The sequence below is a fragment of the Telmatherina bonti genome (genome assembly GCF_933228915.1).
Source record: "Telmatherina bonti genome assembly, chromosome: 14".
In the NCBI taxonomy this organism is placed as follows: Eukaryota; Metazoa; Chordata; class Actinopteri; order Atheriniformes; family Telmatherinidae; genus Telmatherina; species Telmatherina bonti.
Window position 1 is genome coordinate 28954204 of NC_136612.1, and position 22943 is coordinate 28977146.

The 22943-nt window shown below is 41.2% G+C and overlaps 1 protein-coding gene across 1 annotated transcript; it reads left to right on the plus strand.

Moving 5' to 3' along the window:
• Positions 1-31: 31 nt before the first annotated feature.
• cacnb1 (calcium channel, voltage-dependent, beta 1 subunit) lies at positions 32-21372 on the plus strand. The gene is made up of 13 exons (XM_079253603.1): positions 32-320; positions 7254-7373; positions 7513-7635; positions 8157-8293; positions 8557-8624; positions 10055-10215; positions 14016-14096; positions 14173-14231; positions 14322-14431; positions 16786-16937; positions 17088-17183; positions 17271-17462; positions 18786-21372. The coding sequence occupies exons 1-13, from the start codon at positions 285-287 to the stop codon at positions 19329-19331; spliced, it is 1881 nt and encodes a 626-aa protein (XP_079109729.1). The 5' UTR covers positions 32-284; the 3' UTR covers positions 19332-21372.
• The last annotated feature ends 1571 nt before the right edge of the window (positions 21373-22943 follow it).

The following is a 22943-nucleotide window of genomic DNA, read 5'->3' on the forward strand; positions in this document are numbered from 1 at the left end:
CTGGGTGGTGGAGGTGAAGGGGGTGGGCGTGTGTGTGTGTGTGTGTGTGTGAAGTGGTTGGAGGTTAAGAGAGCGGTCTCTTAGTTTCACACATACAGCGCTCTTTTCTGGCTTTCTCTCTTATCATACACACTACACACACACATTCACAAACATATACTTGCACTTGTTAAGCTGACAGGCAGATATTTCATACACACACACACACACACACTCAACACTGTAACTCTGTCCGTGGAGTCTGGCGTTGACTCCTTGGTTTGCCGTGGTGTGGCAAACGTGGTATGGAGAGGACTGAGAGGATTCAAAGGCCCGTAATGGTAAGAAGACTGGAAAAGTCGCCAAGCCGTGCACGTTTGGCCGCATCTGACTGTACTGGAAGCATGTTATGAAACTATGTGGAAATGAGTTTCTTGCCTAGTGTGTCAGAGAAATTAGTTTCAAGCTTTGGTTAACGTTTTTGCTTAGAAATACGAGTGTCTGTCATGTTCTGATGGTGTTTTCCATCCTTCTCTGTGACTCTGTACTCTCCCTCTTCCCAACATACTGTGTGATTCCATTTTGGGTCGGGCCACAGCTGCTGGAAAGGCGCTGTGTTTTTAATTAGACTTCCAGTCCCACTGGTTGCCTCTGCTGCTATGTGCACTGTCTGTCCTATCACAGCATTGTGGCCATTATAGGGGGCTTCTTTCTACGCTGATCCCCCTGTCACTGACAAGCCTGGGTTGGATCTGATTGTCATGACACTGAGACACAAGAATGACACAAAGTCCAGTTTCATGGTTTAATTTCTTTCATTTGGCCATTGTTTATAAATTCTGGTTCCTGTTTAACATCTGGAACAGTTATTTTTTTATCCACTTATAAATCTGAGCTGTCCAGTAATGAGTTGATTAACATAACTTTAGAACAAGTGATTGAAAAGTAACATCACCAGTTTTATACTCAGTATTTCCAGCTTTAACATAAAGTTTTCTCCACTCTCACCGAGCCTGAACGCGGCAGTGGTGCGAATAGTAGGCAGAGTCATTTAGATCCAGCATCTCAATTACACAGTGAATATGAACACAACGGGGTTTTTTGCATGTTAATCTAAAATTGTTAATAAAGTTAATGACTGCTGAGTATGTTCATGCAGCTCATTAACCAGCAAATGATTGCTGATAATATTCCTCTCCCTGGAACACCATTGTCTTGTTATCAGTTAACAACACAGTAAACTATGTTCCCTCTGACAGAACATGACTGTTTTGAGGTGATGCCTTCACCGACCAACAAACATTTTTCCTTGATTTTAAGACGTGAAATTCTCCTTTGTGCTCATCATCCCCCTTAGTGAGCTTATGCCTAGTTGATGGAGGAGACTGATTTCCATGGGGGAGTGGTGTTTGTGTTTTTTTTCCCCTGACTAATCCATAGAAACCAAAGCATCCACCTAAATTTAACATAATCTTCAATGAACATATGTCACCTATCAGTGAATTTCTATACTATTAGTTATCTTAAATCATAACTAATCTTTTCTACATAAAATGATATTGATGTTGACTCAATAATTCAGATATAAACAGCTAAATAATATTTATAGTTGGATTTTGTTACCAAAAAGTCATTAAAACTGCTTGAACTGCCCCTGCTCTTGGATTCCCTCCTGTGCTTTGTGAAAATGGGGATTTCAGCTCAGTCCAGTACATGACTCATCTTTCTGGTTATTTCCACAACGTCCAGCTGGTTGCCATGACACTGCCGTGACAGAAAAAAAGGAATATGGTCACTTGAAGCCACCAGCCAGAGCTTCAGACAGGAAACCTGTCCTTTGTACGTGTGGCCGTCCCGTGGGACAGATATTTCTTCTCTTCCCCTTTTTACGCCAGCTTCTTCTTTCTTAATCTGGGATGTGCATATATACAGCAGAGCTGAGGATAGATTGAGACGATGTTTTCCTCTTTTCTGTAGCGTGTGATGACTGCGCATCTGAGGAGACATGGAGATAAACCAAGAAAAGATAACAAATGTTCTCACTTTTGCTTCTTTTTTAAAATTTTCACTTCATCTGAAGTGAGAAGTGTGAATATATTTTTATCTGTGTAATTGTCAGGGCAGAAGGTTGCAGTATGTGTTAGCTCTCTGGTGGTAATCACTTCTTAGTCATGCATTGCAAAGTCTGACAACACCTCCAGCGATGTTCTTGCGGCTTCTGCCACTAACAGCTTCGAATCTTTCAACTCTGCCCTGTTACGTGGGACAAATACAGAGACGGTGTCAATGTTTTGCTATGCTTTCTAAATAACTGAAATAGAAGAATGATTACAAAACTATCCTGCAAAATTATTTTTTTTCATAGTCTTGTTAAAAAAAAAAAAAAAAAAAAAAGCTTTACTTCATCCAGCTGCTCCTTTCCTTCTCATTTCCTTTTATTGTTGTATCAGGGGAAAAAAACTGCTGAACTGGGTTCCTTGCTGGAGGGTGACCCTTTTCAGCTCTCATTATTTAAAACATTTGTCTTTTGCCATCCCGCCCTCACTCCTTATCCTATTACCCCGGTCTGTTCTGTTGCTCCCTTTTCCTGAATCCATTTATTCAACATCAGTGTTCAGGAGGTGTAAATCTATCATGGTGGCAGCCATTCTGCAGAAAATGGAGTAAACAGTTCATCACCTTTTGCCATTAGATTTAAACTTCAATTTAAAAAAAAGAGAAAAGATAGTTTCCTGTTTGAAAAGGCGATCGAATGCCATCGTGTTGTGCTAGACTCAAACCTCCATGGCTTCACCTCTGTAACCCTTTCCTTGCGAGAACCAGAGAGCTAACATGCAGCTTCCTTGCTGTTTGTTTTATTAATTTATTTGTACTTATTCTTTGTTTCTAAAACTTCTCTCCATCCCCTTCCTCTTGCAGCCCCTACTGGGTGCCTGTGACAAGCTGCAGTATGGTTACTATGACACTGCTGAGGTCTCTTCTGTGGCCCGACCAATAGGAAAGCAGCTCTGCCATCAGGTGGCCTGTAGTTATTTTGAACAGGAGCTGAATGTGAGGTGAAGCAAGCAGCTAAATTAGAGACACAGCCAAATGACATAAGATAGAAGAAGAAGAAGACGGCATGAAAAGTCTCAGAAATTACAATGTGCCGTTCATGCGTGCGTTAACTTTGTCAGCACATTCTGCTGGGTTTCAGGGCAGAACAGTCGATTTTACTCACTAGTTTTTACTCAGTACTCTCTCTCGTTCTTCTCTTTCAATGTGGCGTGAATCGAATAGATGGGTGATTCAGAGATACAATAATAGACGTAATTGTTGGTCACCCTTCCTACTTCATCTCGCTCTGGCTGTATCATCACCTCTGGTAGCAAGCGGGTTAGTCCAAGATTTTCTTTTATATGTCATTTCATCCTTTTTTTTTCTCTAAAAACCATCCCTGTGGGTTTCCCGTCAACCTCCTCAGTGCTCTGTGCAGGGATGCACCTGCATGGTTCACAACATGACTCAGTCACTAAGTGGGGGCTGCTGTTGTTGTCCTCATCAGATGCTGTATGACACTCGCAGTATCAGTCCTCCTACTTGAGTGGGATGTCGACCATCACTTTGAGTGCTTGGGTAAATGAAACAGGAAGTGGGAATGGTTGTGAATGCTGGAGGATGCGCCGAGTAACCAGCCATCACCGTGGTAATGGGGAGTGTCTACATTCAATGCACTGTTGCCAAGTCACTGAGCGGCTCGATGCGACAGGTGGCAGAGCTAGAATCAACAATAGTGTTTGTCGTTTCATTTCAAATCATGCAGAGACACATGGATGGTAATGAGAGGCGTAGAAAGGATTAATCACACGTAAATGCATGTACAAACACTCACACACACACACACACACACACACACACACACACACACACACACACACAAGATGTTTCACACATGACCAGTTTTTTCTCTGAATATATTTATACACATGAATTAATTTGAGTATTTATTCTCTATAAGATGCTTTTTTTTTTTTTTTTTTTTTTTTTAAAGATTTTTTTATGCACTTCAGCGTTTTGCTTCTACTTGAAAGTCATTTGTAAAAGGAAACATGGCCAGCGAGAGAAGATATATGGCCCGCAATAAAGACTTTGAGCTGAAATCAAACCCGAGGCGCTGCAGTGACACAGTATGCACTTTACCAAAAGGCTTCCAGGATATCTTTAGAATCAGACACAACAAAATGCAGATATTAGAGTTTAAATGAAATCTCTGTGCTTACAAGAGCGATTTTGCAGTTTAGGCTCAAGATGCTCAGGACAATTAGAGGAAGTGTTCGAAACTGATGGCTCAGGCCATGTTCCAGACCATCATTGTCATATTTTCCAATAATCTTTACCCAAATCCGCCCTCGTCTGCATTAAAGGTTTGCCTTCCCACAGATTCCACAAAAGCATTTCTTCCAGATCTAAGGGAGAAAAAAAACAGTAAAAATACATTTTCGTCATTAAAGAAACATTCCAGGTCATCTTTTAAGCTACATGTCTACATCTCCCATGAACCAAATGTATGCGAGTATAACACTAAAGCGCCAGACCTTCCCTACTGGTCTTGGGAGTCACCTTTTCATGGACCTGACCCAGAATGTTTACAACTGAGCAACACATATTTCTGTTCCTCAGAAGTACTGCAACAAAGCAAGACTTTACATGGAGTGGTGTTGATTGTTGCAATTTACGCAAGAATCCACAGCTTATGCATGTGCAACATGAAGTAAAGTTGCTTTTTACTGACTGAGAATGAAGAAAGTTGCATGGTTTAAAAGCTTCAGTTTATTTCAGTAACACTGCAGCGGTACTGAGCCCTGCAGCATCGACAAAAATCATTCATTTTATGCTACTTTTCTTTTTCACATCATGTCTGTTACATAACTGAGCTCATTGAAATATTTGCAAAAGAATTCACCAGAAAATGTGACTTTGACAAATCTGAAACATGTGAATGTGTAAACTGATGCAGAACTCTACTACGGGTCGCTGAATACAGGCACGATTTTACGGAAACATCAGCAGACCTATAGATATAAGGTTTTTTCCTCAGCTGATAGTTGTTATATATAAGCAGATTAGCTTATCAGTTGTGATTTTCTGATCACAAGTGGAGGATCCAAGTAGAGAAGCATTTTAATACCAGAAATGTTAAAACTTGGAAAGCCCTCCACTAATTAATCGTATTATTATAAATATTAACCTTAATTCATTCATTTGTTTTCTACACCGCTTAGTCCAATTCAGGGTATTATGAAATGTTAATCTCTATTAAAGAACAAACTCACAAAAAGAGCCAAGAAGGTGTATGAAATGGATTTATATTTGCAGTCTTATTTGTTTTTTTAAAACGTGTCACAACAGCGATTTCATCTGGAATAGTTGTGGAGGTCAGTATCTTTCTTAAAGATGCTCAAACATGTAGACTAGTGAGGCAGAGGATTACCAACCCTCCAGTTAGTACCAGACCCGCTCTGTTTCCTGAATCACAGCCACCTCTGTAACCAGAGAAAGTGCATATCCAAAATAGTCCAAACATGTGACCAAGCAAGCTAATAAAATAAAACTAAAAAAGACAGATGGCATAATTTTATTTAAAAAATAAAAAGAAAAAAGAAAATGGAAAAATAAAAAACTCTGTGCCTTGACCTGAAAATACATCTGTATAAAAGAAAGCTGCATTTGTGCAATATTTACTGGTTAGAAAAGAGTTAATTCTTTATCTATAATGTTGTGGTTTTCAGTAATAAACATCTTATTATCATCTTGACAACATTTGTTATTAACCCTGGGTACTGCTAAACCATGCGGTAATAAAGACTGAAAGGTGGATTATGGCTTAGTTTTCCTTCAAGAGGCCTGAGAAATAAGTTTAAAAAAAAAGAAAAGTAAATGATCATGACTTTGTTCAAATTTCTGGATTTCTTTTTAACTTTATGTACAATAATTCTGGTTCCTCTTCTAACGTCAACGTTTATGTGGCTTCTGTTTTAAAGTCATTTACAGTAGCAGAGTTTGAACTTACTCTTCTATGTTAACCTGCAGTGTCAAGTGTCAAGTAGGGGCGCTAGTTCTTCTGATCAGGGTCCAATGGGAAACATTGCTGCATACAGCTGCACATAAGCAAGATGTTCAGGTTTGAAGTGGTTTTCTGTAAAACTTGAAATACATAGAAAATATCTTTGTCCCCTAACTGGAAAAAGTTTTCATACTTGGTCATATTTGACTTAAATTGTCTCATAAACATTTTGAAAATGTATCAAACTTCAAATTATACTGAATTTAGGAACTTTTTCTGCAGTGATGCACTGAATAAAACGGTCTGAAACACATTCCTGACGCTGAATCAAAGTTCTGAAACAAATCTCTAAACAATGCCGGGCAACAAACCAGAGACATCTGTCGTTCTCGCTGAGTGTGAATTTTCAATCATCATTACATATGGTTTGTGTCATCTTCATGCATTCTCACCTCTATTTTAAAAACCTACACCTAATGACTCACTTCTTCTGCCTAGCACATTCAGCTGTTCACATTCCTGTCAGTACCTCCCACAGAGTGCTGAACAGTCTGTCATTTAGAAAAAAAAACCAGCAACAGGAGAACAAGTGGGATTGTTATATAAATCGAACAGTCAAACTCTTCAGAAGTCGAACGGTACATGCAGGCTCAGAAGAGCTGCAGGGCTTTATTGTGGCATGAGAGTCTAGATCAGGGTCAGCAGGAGAGTGTCAAGTTACAGTTCATGAGTGGTGGATGTGTTGGAAACTGTAGCCACTTCATGAGAAATTTATATCCTTACTGATATTATAAGCGGTCGTTAGAACATTTTTTTCCTCTCTGTCCATGTTCCTGTACTTGACACACCCACGTGCTGAATCTATTGTCTCTTTGCATAAAAGTTTAAGACCTGAACAGCTCTGGAGCTGCAGTGAAAATTGTGTTCAGTTGTTATACATCCTTTCCACCTGCAATTACACAGAGTCAGCTTACATGCAATATGAAGGCCAGGGGGCCCCTTTTGTGTTTGTGTAGGTTTCACTTATCGAAGCAGTCTTGACAGCTCAGGACCGGGATGTGTGTGTGAATGTACAGTAGAATGCAATCCAAGACAACAGCAGTCGAGAAGGAATAGGAGATGAACGAATGGCTCATCTGGTCAGACTTTCAGTACGTGGAGCTCCACAAGGCGATTTATTCTTGTGTTCTTCTCTTATCAGTTTTTTTTTTTTCATTCTTGTGTATTTCAGGGCTCTGCAGACTCCTACACCAGCAGGCCGTCGGACTCGGATGTGTCCCTGGAGGAGGATCCTGAGGCTTTGAGGAAGGAGGCTGACAGACAGGCTCTTGCCACACTTGAGAAAGCAAAGGTGTGGCACATTGCTCATCTGTGGCACATGAATCACATGCACAGCGTGCTTATTGTTTACGTTGAAAACTTTGACACTGCTACAACTCTTCAGGACCCCCTAAATGCCACGTTTCTGTTTTTTCTATCACGGCTTTCAGACCAAACCAGTGGCATTTGCTGTGCGCACAAACGTCGGGTACAACCCAGGCCCCAATGATGATGTTCCTGTGCAGGGCATGGCCATTTCCTTTGAAGCCAAAGACTTCTTACACATTAAAGAGGTTTGAACAGCCAAACATGGTATTTTGAGCGCTTGTACCATCATTTAAAAACACAGCTCTCACTCAACTACAGATTTTTATTAGACAGTAGTTTGTGAAATTCAGAACTTAAATTTCATCTAAAGCTAGCACACTTTCAGAAGACCCTGGATGGTGCCGGGTGGAGGATTTCAAGATCGGGGCTTCAGGCTTCTCTCCATTTAAGCAACTGGCAGAGATAGTGGGTGGAAAGCCAACAAAGGTTCATGCTTTGCTGCATCTTACTGCACATAGCCAGGCTATGAGTGGGTGTTGGCAGGAACACAAGCTGCAGTGCAGCGACAGATAGGTGATCCAAATACAGTGGAAATAAATAAGTTTTCAGAAATCCATATTGTGGCAGCCATGTGAGGACCAGAGTGTAACTTTGTGCTGATTACAGAAATGAGTGTTTAATTCGTGTAACAAAATACTAGTGGTAAACTCTACCGAATGTGTGGGACAAAACTAATTTGTTTACTGCTGCCTGGTGTGTTATGCAGAAGTACAACAACGACTGGTGGATTGGCCGTCTAGTGAAAGAGGGCTGCGAGGTGGGCTTCATTCCCAGCCCAGTCAAACTGGAGAACACCCGTCTGCTGCAGGAGCAACGGATGAGACAAAACCGGCTCAGCTCCAGGTAAATATGAAAGGTGCTCTTTATCTACAGTGTCAGTAGTGCAAACATGAGTCATTCTTCATCTACCTGGCAATGTAAATCATCCTGAAATAGACAAAAGCGCTGCCATGACTCACTTTATTCCTCTGTGAAACTACAGTATGTACACGAGTCTCTCTAGCCTCTGTCGATACAGAGTCCTGGGTTTTCTGTATTTATTATAATGGTTTTAATAATATTTACTATGACCTGGATTGATATGATCATCATGTTTATGATTGCAGTAAATCAGGAGGAAGTTCAAGTCTTGATGTTGCTACAGGAACCCGCAGGCCCACCCCTCCTGGTACAGGTAAGATCACATGGTCTCCCCTTCCAGTCTCATCATTTCTAAGCAGTTCTGACAGTGAAAGCGAGGGATATTAAACTAACGCCGGATATTTAGATGAAGATATTAATTGTCTGGTTATTCAGGCATGATGATAAATCACAGCGTGTCTCAGTGGATTGCTGTGTGAGAGGTCTTAGGAGGTCTGTCATTAGCACGCAGGATGCGACTGAAATAGAAATGTGAATAATCCACGTTGATTAAACTTGTTAAGCATGTCTGGCTTGTGTGAGTGTGCATCTGGGGTGACACAGAGCTGCCTCTCGGAAGTGAAAATAGGGGAAAACAAATATCTGGGATAGGCTATCAATGGTGTGAACTATAGAATCACTGAGCTGAAGTTTATAGTGGAAACTACATCAGTCTGGTACATCTGAAGATGCTGACCTGACTTCAGGTTAACCCTCTGGTAAATAAATTATTTAAAAAAAAAAAAACAATCCCACATTGATTTCACAGGCAATATTTTACTTCTACAGACATGCACAGAGACACTTTCTTTTGTCTTTAATGTTGTTTGACTTTATTTTTGGTTTATATATCATTCTTATAGAAATATTTATTAAATAATATATTGTTGTTTCTATATAGTAGAAATATTCTATAAAAAAATGACTTGTATAATTTTGTTGTCTTCAGTGAGTGGCAGTGTGTTGGGTTACTCTCCTAATGTCTACTGAAGTGGCAATACTGCAAACAAAGGGTCAAAAAGTTCAAATTTCAGGAAACGTATTCAAGTTCTGAGCATTAAATATGAAGTCACCTTCAGAAGTCTGCTTGTTGTGGCTTATGTTACAGGTATGTAGATTTAATCACAGTTTGAAGCTGCCAGTCTCTCCTGTTTCCAGTTTTTTGTGGTGATGCTGACAAGCTATTGGCCAAACTTGTTATATCAATGTCTGCCCTTATATTCAGTCCCTAAGTTAATCTTTAAAATAAGATTCCTGTCATACCAACCCACCAACAACAACAAAACCCTACAGTCCTTCTTAGCTTGGTTCCTTTTTTCCCTCCATCTACATTCTCTCAGATTCATCGCAGCCCTTCCTCTTTCCACACTTTTTTCACATCAACACTTCAAGTTTCGTTGCTTTCACACTGAATTCACTTTCTTTGCCGTTCTTATTACACGCTACATCTGTGCTTTGCTTCATGATTATCTGATGTGTTCTTTCTTTAAGCTGTTTAAATCATACTATTTCTCCCTTTTCAATTGCTATCTTGCCATCTCTTTCCCCCGTGTGGGTTTCTCTCACATCCTTCCTTTTATTCATTCTCCCCCCTTTTGCTTTTCCTTTCTTATTTCTTCCCTGTCCTTTCCCTTCTCTTCATGCTGCTCTCTCCTCTTCATCGTCTTCTGCGGTCTCTGTTCCACCAAACCACCCCATCATCAGCTCACGTGGACATGTCCACGGTGGCCTTTGACGTTGACCCCCTCGACCTGGATGCTGAGGAGCCCCCTGAGTCCCAGGGTGACCCTCGCTCCTCCAAGGGCATGTCAGGCAGTGTAACGTCCCCCCAGGCCAACGTCCACCGACTGCCCTTCTTTAAGAAGGTAACATTAGGGGCCTGACGCTTATCTTCTAAGCCCCCTTTCCATCCTGCACTTGTTCTGAAAGATGTGGTCAGGTGTCATTTTTCCTTCCCTTCCCAGTTTCTCACTAATATTTCTCAACTTAACTATCCTTCACACTACTTTAGCCTCCAAAGCTAACCCCATTTGGCTCCTCAGGTTTAGGTCTCGAAGGTTTTGCCGACATATGTTTGGATGTGTGGTTCTGTGCTTGATCAGCTGGGAGAGGCATTGAACTAACAGATACTCTCAGTAATGGCTGTTGCTTGATATTAATCAGAGGCAGCCAGTCTTCTCTAATCAATAAACAGCTCCTCTCCCAATTTTTCCCCCTCATCCTAACCTGTTAATAAATAAATGTGCTCTTGTGTTTTGTGCTTTTTTTTTGTCTCCTGTTGCTTTTATGTGGAATGACACTGTAGGTGGCCCAGCTAAACAGAAACAGAAGTCGGTGAGTGTGGTTTGCTCTCATCACTAACCTCTAACATATATTCTTGTTGCTCTTCATCCTTCATTGTCTCACATAGTCCCTCTTGTGGTGGCTTGTGGTGGTTACTCAGCTTTTTATGGTTCCAAATTTACCAGAATATCCAGAGAATCATTTGTAAGTCATGGTGACACTTATCTCATGTCCGTTGAGATTGTATCGCAGCTGTTAGTGTGAAGATCCAGGTGCAGATCTGTCCTACACGCTTTTAGTCAGAGTGAGGCTATAATGCATCCTGACATACTCTCATTTTAATTCACGACGGCTGCTTTGAGTGGCACCAGCGCACATTCTGTTGTTTTTTATGCATAATTCACACTCAACGTATGATGTCTGAGGGTTATTTTCGTAGTAAGCAATATGAACAATAATATAGCTGTAGGAATACAGCATCAGCACAATGTTGGAGATGATATTATATCTCAGCAAAATGCAGCTAAGAAGCTATGATCAATATTTATTCACACATATATGTATATGTATATGTATGTGTATATATATATATATATATATATATAACAACAAAGTGGTGTAAATAAATAAATAAAACATGTGATTTGTCCTAACATACACCCAAAATCTGGGATAAGTTCACAACACATTTTTTAGCCTTTAGGTTTAAAAATGAGCAGCTGTCCTGCTATTTTCAACCAATTACAGCAGACAAGGACATTTGGAAACACTACATAAGCTTCTGACCTTAAAATGCTGTGCTTCTGATTTGTTTTGATGGCACACTGACATTCATTATGCATGTTGGAGCTGTTGCTACCCTGCAGCATCCTGCAGCTGAGAAACCACACTTCACAAGTTTTTTTTTCCCCCAAACCGGAGCATCAAGTGACAGCTGTGTTTTGAACTGCGGCACCAAATCACACACCAGCAACTGGATATCAACATGCGGGGCGTTTTGAAAGTGTACCATGGCTTATGCAGCAAAGAACGAGAAAAAGGGAAAGATCTAGAGATATGGCAGTAGTCAGCTTTGGACTGACTTTAACTGGCTAGAGAGAGCTCAGAGAAGAAACAGGATGCAATATGGATGCCAAATTAACCAAAGTAAGAGAATCTGCCAAAGTTCTGCAGATTTGCAATACAGACGCACTATAGAACTATCACTGATTATCTCAGTACGCCTGCTACTGATGACTAACTCGGCATCCATCTTGCATACTACCTGTAAAGTGAGCTCTCTCCAACCAGTCAAAGAAAAGCTTATCTTGACTCTTGTCTCATCTTTTGATCCATCCCTCTCTCTCTTGCTTTTCCTCTCTTCCTCCGAGCGTCTTCTTGAACATCTTTGCTGAATCAGCAATGGTCTGTGTTCAGAACAGCTGAAGTTTATATCCATTTGTTTGCATGTGACTTGTTGCATAAAGCAAAACTCAGCTACAACGTTGTTTGGAAAAAAACATTGTATAGTGCCGTTTCTAAGTGTGGGGATACTACTGGGCAGCAACTGCTTCAGAAACACACATAATAGATGTCATTGTGCGATAAAACGAGTCCAGAGAGCAGCACTTTGAGGTCTGAAAGTTACATAGTGCATCTTTAAATAGACAGGATTCAAAATTAAACATTTCCTGGCCCCTTTCTGCAGTGTTCTGCAGTATGACATGATTTTGTTTTGGTTTTTTTTGTTTGTTTGTTTGTTTCTTTGTTTTGCACAAATCATATAAGCCTCTTCTAGTATTTACTGAAAAGAAAAGAAAGTTTATTGTTTTATGGTTTATTTAATTTAATGCAGTATTTAATTTATCCCTTATAAACATGGAAACTCCCATGTACACTATCATCCCTGCTACCTATCATTATGAACTGTCCTCTTGCTAGTCAAAAGGAATGAGTAGCATTCTTTTGTTAAGTAGTCCAGCTTTGCCCTCTATTGACAAGAGCAGTTTTGAAGCTTTTAAACTATGTATTTTTAGCTCCTGTGAATACAAATGAGGTGAAATGAGCTTCCGTTGTTCAGCTTTATATAATGTAATGTAGTGGAGCAGGTCACTGCAGTGCTTACTGCTGCCTGAAGTGCTGTACAGCACACACAGCGGAGTGGGCAAGCCTGGAATACAAATCTAAAAACAAAAAAACAAAACAACCAGTTTCATTGTTGTCAGACTATATAAGACGTGACTGTTCACTTGAAGCAGGCAGTGCATATGGATCTTGTATAAATGAGTCATTCCTTACAATATACAAATAAGCCTTAAATTCATGTCCAGTATAGACTGCTTGTCTGTGGGTGTTTAGGAAAAAAATTTGACATTTAAAAACTAAACAGATCTTTCAAAAATTCCAAGTTCGTATTTTTTTCTTTATTCACTATTTCTTCCGTTCTTACACATAACATATCCATCCATCCATCCATCTTCTGCCGCTTATCCGGGGTCGGGTCGCGGGGGTAGCAGCCTAAGCAGGGAAGCCCAGACTTCCCTCTCCCCAGCCACATTTGCCAACTCTGCGGGGGGGATCCCGAGGCGTTCCCAGGCCAGCCGAGAGATATAATCCCTCCAGTGTGTCCTGGGTCTTCCCCGGGGTCTCCTCCCCGAGGGACGTGCCTAGAACACCTCACCAGGGAGGCGTCCAGGAGGCATCCTGACCAGATGCCCGAGCCACCTCAACTGGTTCCTCTCGATGCGGAGGAGCAGCGGCTCTACTCTGAGCCCCTCCCGGATGACTGAGCTCCTCACCCTATCTCTAAGGGAGAGCCCGGCCACCCTGCGGAGGAAACTCATTTCAGCCGCCTGTATACGAGATCTCGTTCTTTCGGTCACGACCCACAGCTCATGACCATAGTGGGTCACATAACATATAAACATATTTATACACTGACACACAACAGTTATCCATAAAAAATGTTGTTTTGTTTCACCATTATTATTTGACAGTTTCCACCCAATCTTGATGCATAGAAAATAATCCTTTTGAAAATGATGCTTTTTGTGAAGAGCTACAGCACAGTCACGAGAGCTCTTCTGACACCCTGGCGTCTGGTTTAATTATAGACTCTTTAATTATGCGTGACTGCAGAATTAGAAATACAGGCCACTGCTCTCAATTCAAAATTGATCCTTTCTACTGAAGACTCACAAACACTCAATAAAACAAATGGACTATGACATCCTAAACTTGCCATCCATCAATGTAACCTCTCACATGAGAGGAAGAGGACGGAGATTTATGCATGAGTGTAACTGTGACTGCAGATCTGTGTAAGCTTTGTGAGCGTGTTCGTGCAAGCACACAACAACAACATGACTCAAACCAATTCTGGTGCTGTTCTTTCCTGGCTTAGATGGAGCATGTCCCTCCGTACGATGTAGTTCCCTCCATGAGACCCATCATTCTCGTCGGACCGTCGCTCAAAGGTTATGAGGTGAGGAAGAAAACCTATGCTTCACACCAGATGCTTCTTCCACAGATCGTTTCTAATGTAAGATGTTGTGCTGCAGGTGACAGACATGATGCAGAAAGCACTTTTTGACTTTCTGAAACACAAGTTTGAAGGCAGGTAAGAATGAAAGCTCCTTATCATCATATGACTTACAAATGGATGGATGTGTTTGTATGAACCCTGTAACATGCATGCTCTTCGCTCCAGGATATCCATCACACGGGTAACGGCAGACATTTCTCTGGCCAAACGCTCGGTTCTGAACAACCCCAGCAAGCACACTATCATCGAGCGCTCCAGTACTCGCTCCAGCCTGGGTGAGACAAGCTACTTTCTTTACCACTGGATACAAAGCTGAAAAAAATGGCATTTAGATGAGACTTTACGGAAGACTGGCAACCTGTATAGAGTGTACCCTGCCTCTTATTGCAGGAACAAGCTACAGCTTCCTCTTGACCCTAAATTGGACGTTATAAATTGAAGCGGTATAGAAAATGAATGGATGACATTAGGATCTTATTAAACAAGTGTACAATTAAGAACTGTGGAGAGAATAACAGGAAAGTAGACGACTTTTCTGTTCATCGTGTTGTGTTGCTGAACATCATCCACTATATGTGTTTCATAACTATATCGTTTTAAGTGTTTCCTTTTTAGTTGGGCTGGTAGATAAACTGAGACCCAGTTCTGAAATGCTGGAATTAAAAAGAAGTGTAACTGAGGCAAGTGAAAACAGGGTATCTGGAAAATGTGGGCTTACGTCAACATACCAAATGTTGCAGACATTCGATTTTGCATACACAGATATGCTTTAGTCTTTGAAAAAAATTCAATTTTACCAGATTAGTTTTGAGTTTACCATAAGGCTCATTTGCTATTTAACAACAAAAAAAACTACATTTAGAATGCATCTGTAACTCATTTTATTTAGTCTAAATAAAGTTGGAAGTTTATTTGTTATTTGATGCACCTGTTGCACCACCCAGCCACAGTCCTTGAATCCATCTTTCAGTCAGCGAGGTGAAAGTAGAAAAGAACATTTGCTTTATAATTTGACATGACAAATCTGAGGACGTTCTGGACACTGGTGTGGCTGGACTGATGGACAGAGCATGCACCTGAAGCATCAATGTATCTCATCAAAAAAAAAACCTACAAGCTTTTAAACCTACATTGATTAAGTCTGATCTGGCCTCCTCTCTCTTTTCATCCTGTCTTTTCTGCCCTTCACCCATCCTCCCTCTTGCTCTCCCACCACTACCCTCCTCCTCTTCTGTCTTTTGATTCAGACGTACTGGGTACGTATGGTCTGCTTGCAACAAAACAATGAAGCATCTCTGCCTCCCCCCCTTTTTTTTTCCTTCTAACTGTATTCATCATCCGCTCATACATTGTTTGTCTGCCTGTCTGCTTGCCTGTCAGTTTCTCTGTTCCTCATGCTTCCGCGTGACAGCCTGTAGTTTTTAACATAAAGGAAAAAAATGACACAAAAGCCAAGCAGGAAGAGATCCGTGGGAGGAAAGAAAAGCCGCTCTATAAATGTAAACTGGATTGAGCAGAGAGATCTTTCAAATGCAGCCATTCCTGTTAAGATGTGACCCATGATGCTAAGCCTTCTCTGTGTGTCTGCAGTCGTATCTCAGGGTAGCGTCCATGGCAGCTGGACCTCACCTCATGAGCTCAGTCTTCCCATGGTGGGAAGGAAAGTTTATCTCTGCAACTTAATTCAAATACACAGAGATTTTGCAGCACTTAAAGGAAACTTTGCGTGCTATTTCTTCATATGAGTTAAAGGTCAGATTACTTACCAATCTGCAGAAGCCCTGTTTGGCCTCCATCTTTATTTCACCATTCTTCCACCGTCTTGACGCTGCTGAAACGTGTGCAGGCGGTGCATCTGTGGAGATTGCCTTGTCCCTGTTATCTCTCCCTGCCGCTGGATTGGCTGCACACGCACCATGGAGGCCATTATGTTTGACCAGGCAGGCGATTCATATTCTGGTTTTCACTTCTTAATCTCTGTCCCTACATGTCAATGGGCTGATGAAATGAGGAGCTGTGTTTGAAATGCTAAGTGACAAGCTCTTGTAGGCTGCTGTGAGAAACAATGAAAACAAAACGCCCAAGTCACCAGACTTGAGTTGCTCACCTGATGGAATAATTACTGCCGTGCTTAGTAGTGCTAACAAAAACTGACGATCCGTGTTTTTTTCTTTTGTTTTTTTTTCTTTTCATGTTTGTTTGGGTTTATTGGTGTCATTTCTGTTTTTAGTGAGAAATTGTGCCCTTATTTTAAGCTATTCTAAGTACCACAGGCAACTCATTTCTAAGTGCCTCCTTCCTTCACAATTTTAAATTAAAGGCAATCCGAAGCACTTAAGAAAATCTGAAATGTCTGGAGGTGGCAACTGAATGAGTATGCTGCAGTGCTCCATTTCGCTTTGCGTAAATGGAACTTAACATGTGGTCCAATCGAATTCATATGCTTGGAAGTTTCATTTCCTTCTCTTTTTTTTCAACTCAGGCATGCATGAGAAAATACTAACATGTCACTTATGTATTTATGTACAAAGCAAAGGAGGAATGGCTTATTGTAGAAAGCTGCATCTCTTCAAATGCTGGCTGCTTCTTGTTCTGGTGTGTTCATGTGTTTTGTTTTCTGGGTCTCCAGCTGAGGTGCAGAGTGAGATCGAGCGTATCTTCGAGCTGGCCAGAACCCTCCAGCTTGTCGCGCTGGATGCAGACACCATCAACCACCCCTCTCAGCTAGCTAAGACCTCCCTCGCACCCATCATTGTCTATATCAAAATAGCTTCACCTAAGGTAGGAAAACCAGTGACTTAATAACAAATCTTCTATTTTCTTAAATAAACTTTTTTTTTCGCTTTTTAGTTGGTGATCTTTCAGTAACACCTTTTTCTTGGATTAGTGGTGGCTGTTGAATGAGTTGACAGTGCTGTTAATTCCCTGCAGGTTCTCCAGAGGCTCATTAAGTCCAGAGGGAAGTCCCAGGCTAAACATTTAAATGTGCAGATGGTTGCAGCAGACAAGTTGGCTCAATGCCCACCAGTGAGTTCTGCCTGCAGACCTAATGACTCTTGGTTAAAAAATTCCACCTCTGTAACATAAGCTAATAGTTGCAATGTGGTGCTGCAGGAACTGTTTGACATCATCCTGGATGAAAACCAGCTGGAGGATGCCTGCGAACACCTGGCTGACTACCTGGAGGCCTACTGGAAGGCGACACACCCGCCAAGCAGCAACCCTCCCAATCCTCTGCTCAACCGCACCATGGCCACGGCCGCCCTGGCTGCCTCCCCCGAGCCCGTCTCCAATCTGCAGGTACAGGTCCTCACCTCCCTGCGCAGAAATATGGATCTGTGGCCTGACATGGACGGCGCCATAGCCAGTGAGGGGAAAGAGGAAGAGCATGCTCTCTGAAGTCCAACAGAAAGGAGTGGCACTCCAGCAACTTGATCCAAACTCGGAAGCTTGCTCTCTTTAAATGAGAAGGAAGAGTGTAATAAAACCCTGTTTATGCTGTATATAATAACACAAGACGAAGATTCACACAACTACACCTATTTAGGAAATGACACATTTGCTAATGAGAAGCCAATTCCTCACACATGAACAGCTAGTTTAAGAACACCTACAAGTAAATCTTTTAGTTGTATCTTAGCAGTCAGCGCCTCCTTCTGTGCACTGTTTGGAACTGTGAAAACACAACTCAAAGCTTTGGACTTGGTGCCTCTGCCCCCGAGGCCCCTTCCCTTTCACAAGTAAAATAATATCTGCTGCCCCCACCCTGCCCTCGTTAGCTCTGTGGCCTCGTTTCTCCAGCACTTTTTCTTCTCTGAGAGGCTGAATCTGGTTTGCTGTCCTCCTCCATGTTGCCATGGTACCGCCCCTGAAAACAGCAAGTCATGTCCGCCTCTTCAAATAGAAAGGCTTAGAGTTTAGTGAGGCTGTTTTTTTCTAACACTTCGTCTTGTTTAATCAGTTTATCATAAAGACTAATCACTGTTGTTTCTACATCAGTCCTTACTGGCTACTCATTAGCCGTAATGAGATGCAGATTGTCAAATATATTCATGTCTGTGACCGCATGGCACCACAGGGATGTCAAGTATTTTTACACAAGCAGTTATGAGACAGCACCAACATTAAATGCAAAACAGAACATGACTTATTCATGTTTTAAATTAGTTTGTTTTTCTTAATTTATGTTTGACAGTTTTAATGTAAAGATCACCTGACACATTCATTTGATAATTAAAGGGGAAATTGCCGCCTTGTTTTGCTTTGAGCTCGATCAGCCAGCAGATGAAACTGTTGAACTGGTAAATGTTCTGTTTAGCATGATGAAGGAGGAGTTGGGTTTGCTTTCATTTGCACAGAAATGGAATAATTTTAGATTAACAAATTAAAAGAACTAATCTGTTTTACTAACTGAGTAAATACTGGACATGTCACTATTTGCACGTTGTGTATGCTAATGTTTGTGTACAAGGTGCAAATTTTGAATGTGCTTTGAGGACACATGTTTTTTTATAGTCTGTTTCTTCTTTCTGTTTGCTAATCCTGCTGACTAATTTACTCACAGTTTGGTTTGCTGTTTGTGTCTTTGCATGGTTTTGTTTTTTGTGGCATGGGTGTGACTCGCTGCAGGGTCCTTACCTGGTGCACGGAGAGCAGAAGCGGGAAGGGGGTCTGTCAGAGTGTGGTGGGAGCAGCACTCTGCATGACTATCAGGCAGACCTGGGAGGAAAGCCTCAGCAGCAGCAGCAGCATCAGCAGCAGGCGTACCTGCGATCATCTCGTGGTCAGCTACGAGGAGGGAGCGGGCGAGGCCTGTCACGCCAGGACACCTTTGATTCCGAGACCCAGGGAAGCCGGGACTCTGCCTACACCGAAGCCGGTGACTCCTGCATGGATATTGAGACTGACCCTTATGAAGAACCAGAGCCCTACCGAGGGGGTGGTGGCAGCCGCCTCCACCTGGCGCAGCATCATGGCCGACAGGCCTCTTGGGAAGATGAAGGTGCTGAGCCGGACCAGGAAAACCTGAACCACCCTCCTATACCAAGCCAGACGCAGCCGCATGGACGTGCCAAGCTGAGGGAACGTTACTGCCAGGACCCTGCAGACACAGGGGCCAACATGAGCCGTAACAAGAACCAAGATGACTGGGGGAGGGACGTGTACATCCGCTGAGCACTCGTGTCACCACAGAGACGAGGAGGCTACAGACTGAGGACAGAGGAAAGGGGAGGGGAGGGAGAGGAAAGTGAACTGAAGTGTGGGTTTGGGGCCATGCCAGTCAGGCTAACAAAAATCTGTTTACATCCCAGTACAATGTAAAGATATACATCAGCTGCCAGATGCCATTCTCATCAAGTTCTTCTAAAAAAAAAAAAAAACTTATTTACATTTCAAAGAAATGATATTGTTCTGTTTTTGTTTCCTATGTTAATACTGCATGAATATCATGGATTTCTATTCTGACAGCACAAGGACAGTTATAGTTACGATCGTGAACCTATATGACCCAATCTCTCCTTTAGTTGTAGAGTGTGAAGGCTGGTGGAGCTGTGGTCTGTCATGTCTGTCCTCTGCAGTCTTAAACAGGGTCTAATATCACCGTTCCCATGTACAGTGTCAGGGTTTCTCTCTACCTTTATCGTACTCACTACTTTTGTGGCTTTCAGGGTTTCTTCCCATAAAGAGATCCAGAAGTTTTGAGTCTTGCCTCCACTCTATTATCACCCAGACCTTAAAAAGCTGGTGGAGAGGTTGCCATATATTAACAAATTTCGATGTTGCTACACTAATTTCAGCTCAATTGCAACAGTTACACTCCAAAGATGTTTACTTCTTCCCTGAGCTGGATCAGCCTGTGTATGTATCTGATCCAGTCCTCATATTTCTGTTTTCTTCATGGGTGCTGGGGGGCACCTGCAGTATTTGCTCGTGGTGCAGATTGAAAGCTGTATTCAGTGCAGCAGTTGTAGTTGTGTGAATGATGTGTCCTGCCTTAGTCTCTCCTACATAAAAAAACAAAAACAAAAAAAACACCTTTATCCGATCACAAGTGCCGGAATGTCTCACCAAGCCATGTCCACCACTGGGTGGGATGTCTTAACTCTTGCTACGCTGCTTTTCATACCATGTCTTTGTCTTTTCGTGTCTCCAGCGCGTTGATCATGTCGTTTTCTTTGCACCAGCTTCACAGTCTGTTATTCAGGGCTAATGGTGATAGAAAAAGTACTTGTGTGTGTGTGGTTCATCACTCCCAACTTCCACTTAAAGTAAACTGCTAGCTTGTCTGATATTAAATACCACTCTCTTCTTACTCCTGATTTCTGACTGAATTAGTGTTGTTTTGTTTTGGTTCTTTTTTCTTTCTGTGGACATTTTGCAACTTTTTTAAACTCTTCAGTTCTTGTGAAGTAGTAAGAGGAGCATCGTGCAGGGAAGGGGGGATAGGATCTGCTATGGTCTTCACTTGGTTTATCTATAATGGAAAATCCATGAATGTCTTTGGTGGGCGCTTCAGCTCACCGCTGTCTTCAGTTGAATAAATAAGTATTAAATAATGATCAGTAAATAATGTTATTGTTGAGTTATCGCAATTGTTAAAAATGATGAAAACACATGTATCATTGGTGCCTGACTGTAGCTACATTTTGCTTTTTCTGCCTTTCATTTTTAATCTGTGGATAAATTCGTATTTTAATTAAAAATGTAATCAGAAGATGTGTTTGTGTCACTTCATCTAAAATGGTAACACAGGGTTATCAAACCCAGCTTTCTAGATGCAAAATCTGCACATGCATAATTTTCATGCACCCAAACTATGCTGATGTGTCTCAGTACACTGGTTTATTTGTTTTATGCCAAAGGAATTATGAGAACAAACTGATGTAAACTACTCTGTTTTTATTCCAGTCTGCTGGTAAAAACCATCTGTCTTGTCACTGTGTTTTAATGGGTATTATTTAGGATAGCAAGAAAACACTTCCTAACTTCAAATTAAAAACATCTCTTTATTATTTCTTATGTGTTTACAGGAACTGATTATTTCCAAAGTTCTTTTGTATTCTGACAGAGTTAAAGTCTCTGAACAATTGAACCTAATATACTGAAGTTGGAACTAGCAGGATGTGGTTTTTAGATCTTACTCAGTTTCTCGTAATATCATCATCATTATCTGTATCTGTGCCTGCACTGGTGGAAATGTCACATTAATGGTTTTCAGTTGAAGCTTAAACAAGACTTTTATCAGTTTTATTTAATAAACAATCAAGTTAACTGTTATATCAAACAATGAAGTCATTGCAACAAATATTTTTAAAATTATTGTTATTATTAACAGTAGTATTGTCATCGTCATCATTTAATTGATCTATTAATGGATCAGTTTATTATTGCCTCGGTTGCCCGTACTTGCTGATTTGCTCTCTACAACATCAAGAGAATCAGACCGTTCCTGACAGAACACACGACTCAGCTTTTGGTTCAGGTTCTGGTCATTTCACGCTTCGATTACTGCAATTTCCTACTGGCAGGTCTGCCTGCATGCTCTGTTAAACCTCTGCACATGATCCAGAACGCTGCAGCGCGTCTGGTTTTTAACCAACCCAAACGAGCTCATGTCACTCCGCTGCTAATCACACTTCACTGGCTTCCGGCCACAGCGCACATCAAATTTAAAGCTTTGCTTCTGGCTTACAAAACAACTCAAATGACTCCTGTCTACTTTCACTCCTTAATCCAGATCTACACTCTCTTGACAGCTACGTGCCACCAGTGAAAGACGCCTCGTGTTACCACCAATACATGGGACTAAATCACTAGCCAGACTCTTTTCCTCTGTCGTACCACAATGGTGGAATGATCTCCCAAACTGTGTCCACTCTGCAGAGTCCTTGTCTACTTTTAGGAGCAAGCTGAAGACTCAGCTCTTCAAGAAGCACTTCCACACTTAGTTTCGCCATATTTGTCTGAAAAGTTTGAGAACTTAGCCCAGTTTTTTGCAACAAACATTATGGTATTAATACTTTGAATTTTAACATTGGTAATATTGTGAGGTGGGAAGGGAGAAAAACAAAAACAAAAATAAAGTCTGTTGCACTTCATGTAAGGACCTGCGTCCAACTGGACGGGGCCACTAGCACTTTCCTATGACGTCCTACACTGTTTCATTTCATGCTTGTGTTGATCTCACTCATATGTCAGTCGCTTTGAATAAAAGCGTCTGCTAAATGACTATAGAATAGAATAGAATATTGTATTTGTTTTGGTGAAATGATCATTTTCATAGTCTGGAGTAATTTTTTTATTGTAATTGTTCAGGTCTTCATCTTGGGAAAACATAAATTATACTTAGGTTTTAGAGAATCTCACAGCCGTTTGACCAAAATAAGAAATATTGCAAAAAATTATGTAAATGATTTAACATTAAATTTTAATTAAATTGGAACACATCTCACATTTTTATTAAGAATACTTAAAGGTAGATATATTACATATTTAAATAAATGTTATAACATTTATGGGAATTTGCCGAATAAGTAAGTTTCTGGAAATACCAGAAAAGTCGGTGATTTCTGTTCTGTGTTGTTTTGGGTTTTGTTTTTTTTTTCCCTCACTACCGTGTTTTTGCTTTCTGTTTTCCCATGACAGTTCCTAAATCATACAAAAGGTGGAAACAGTTTCACTTCCTTGTCCATATATGGGCTGGAAACGTGCGTATGTCCCCATTGCGTCATCACCCACTCGTGCCGTCGGTGTGACAGAGAATTGTAAGCTGCTTTCAGGTACTCC

Coding starts and splice junctions, on each gene's coding strand:
- cacnb1 (XM_079253603.1), top strand. CDS start 285: ATGGAGAGGACTGAGAGGATTCAAAGGCCCGTAATG. Junction 7,374..7,512: donor CCACACTTGAGAAAGCAAAG/GTGTGGCACATT, acceptor CACGGCTTTCAG/ACCAAACCAGTGGCATTTGC. Junction 14,232..14,321: donor AAACACAAGTTTGAAGGCAG/GTAAGAATGAAA, acceptor TCTTCGCTCCAG/GATATCCATCACACGGGTAA.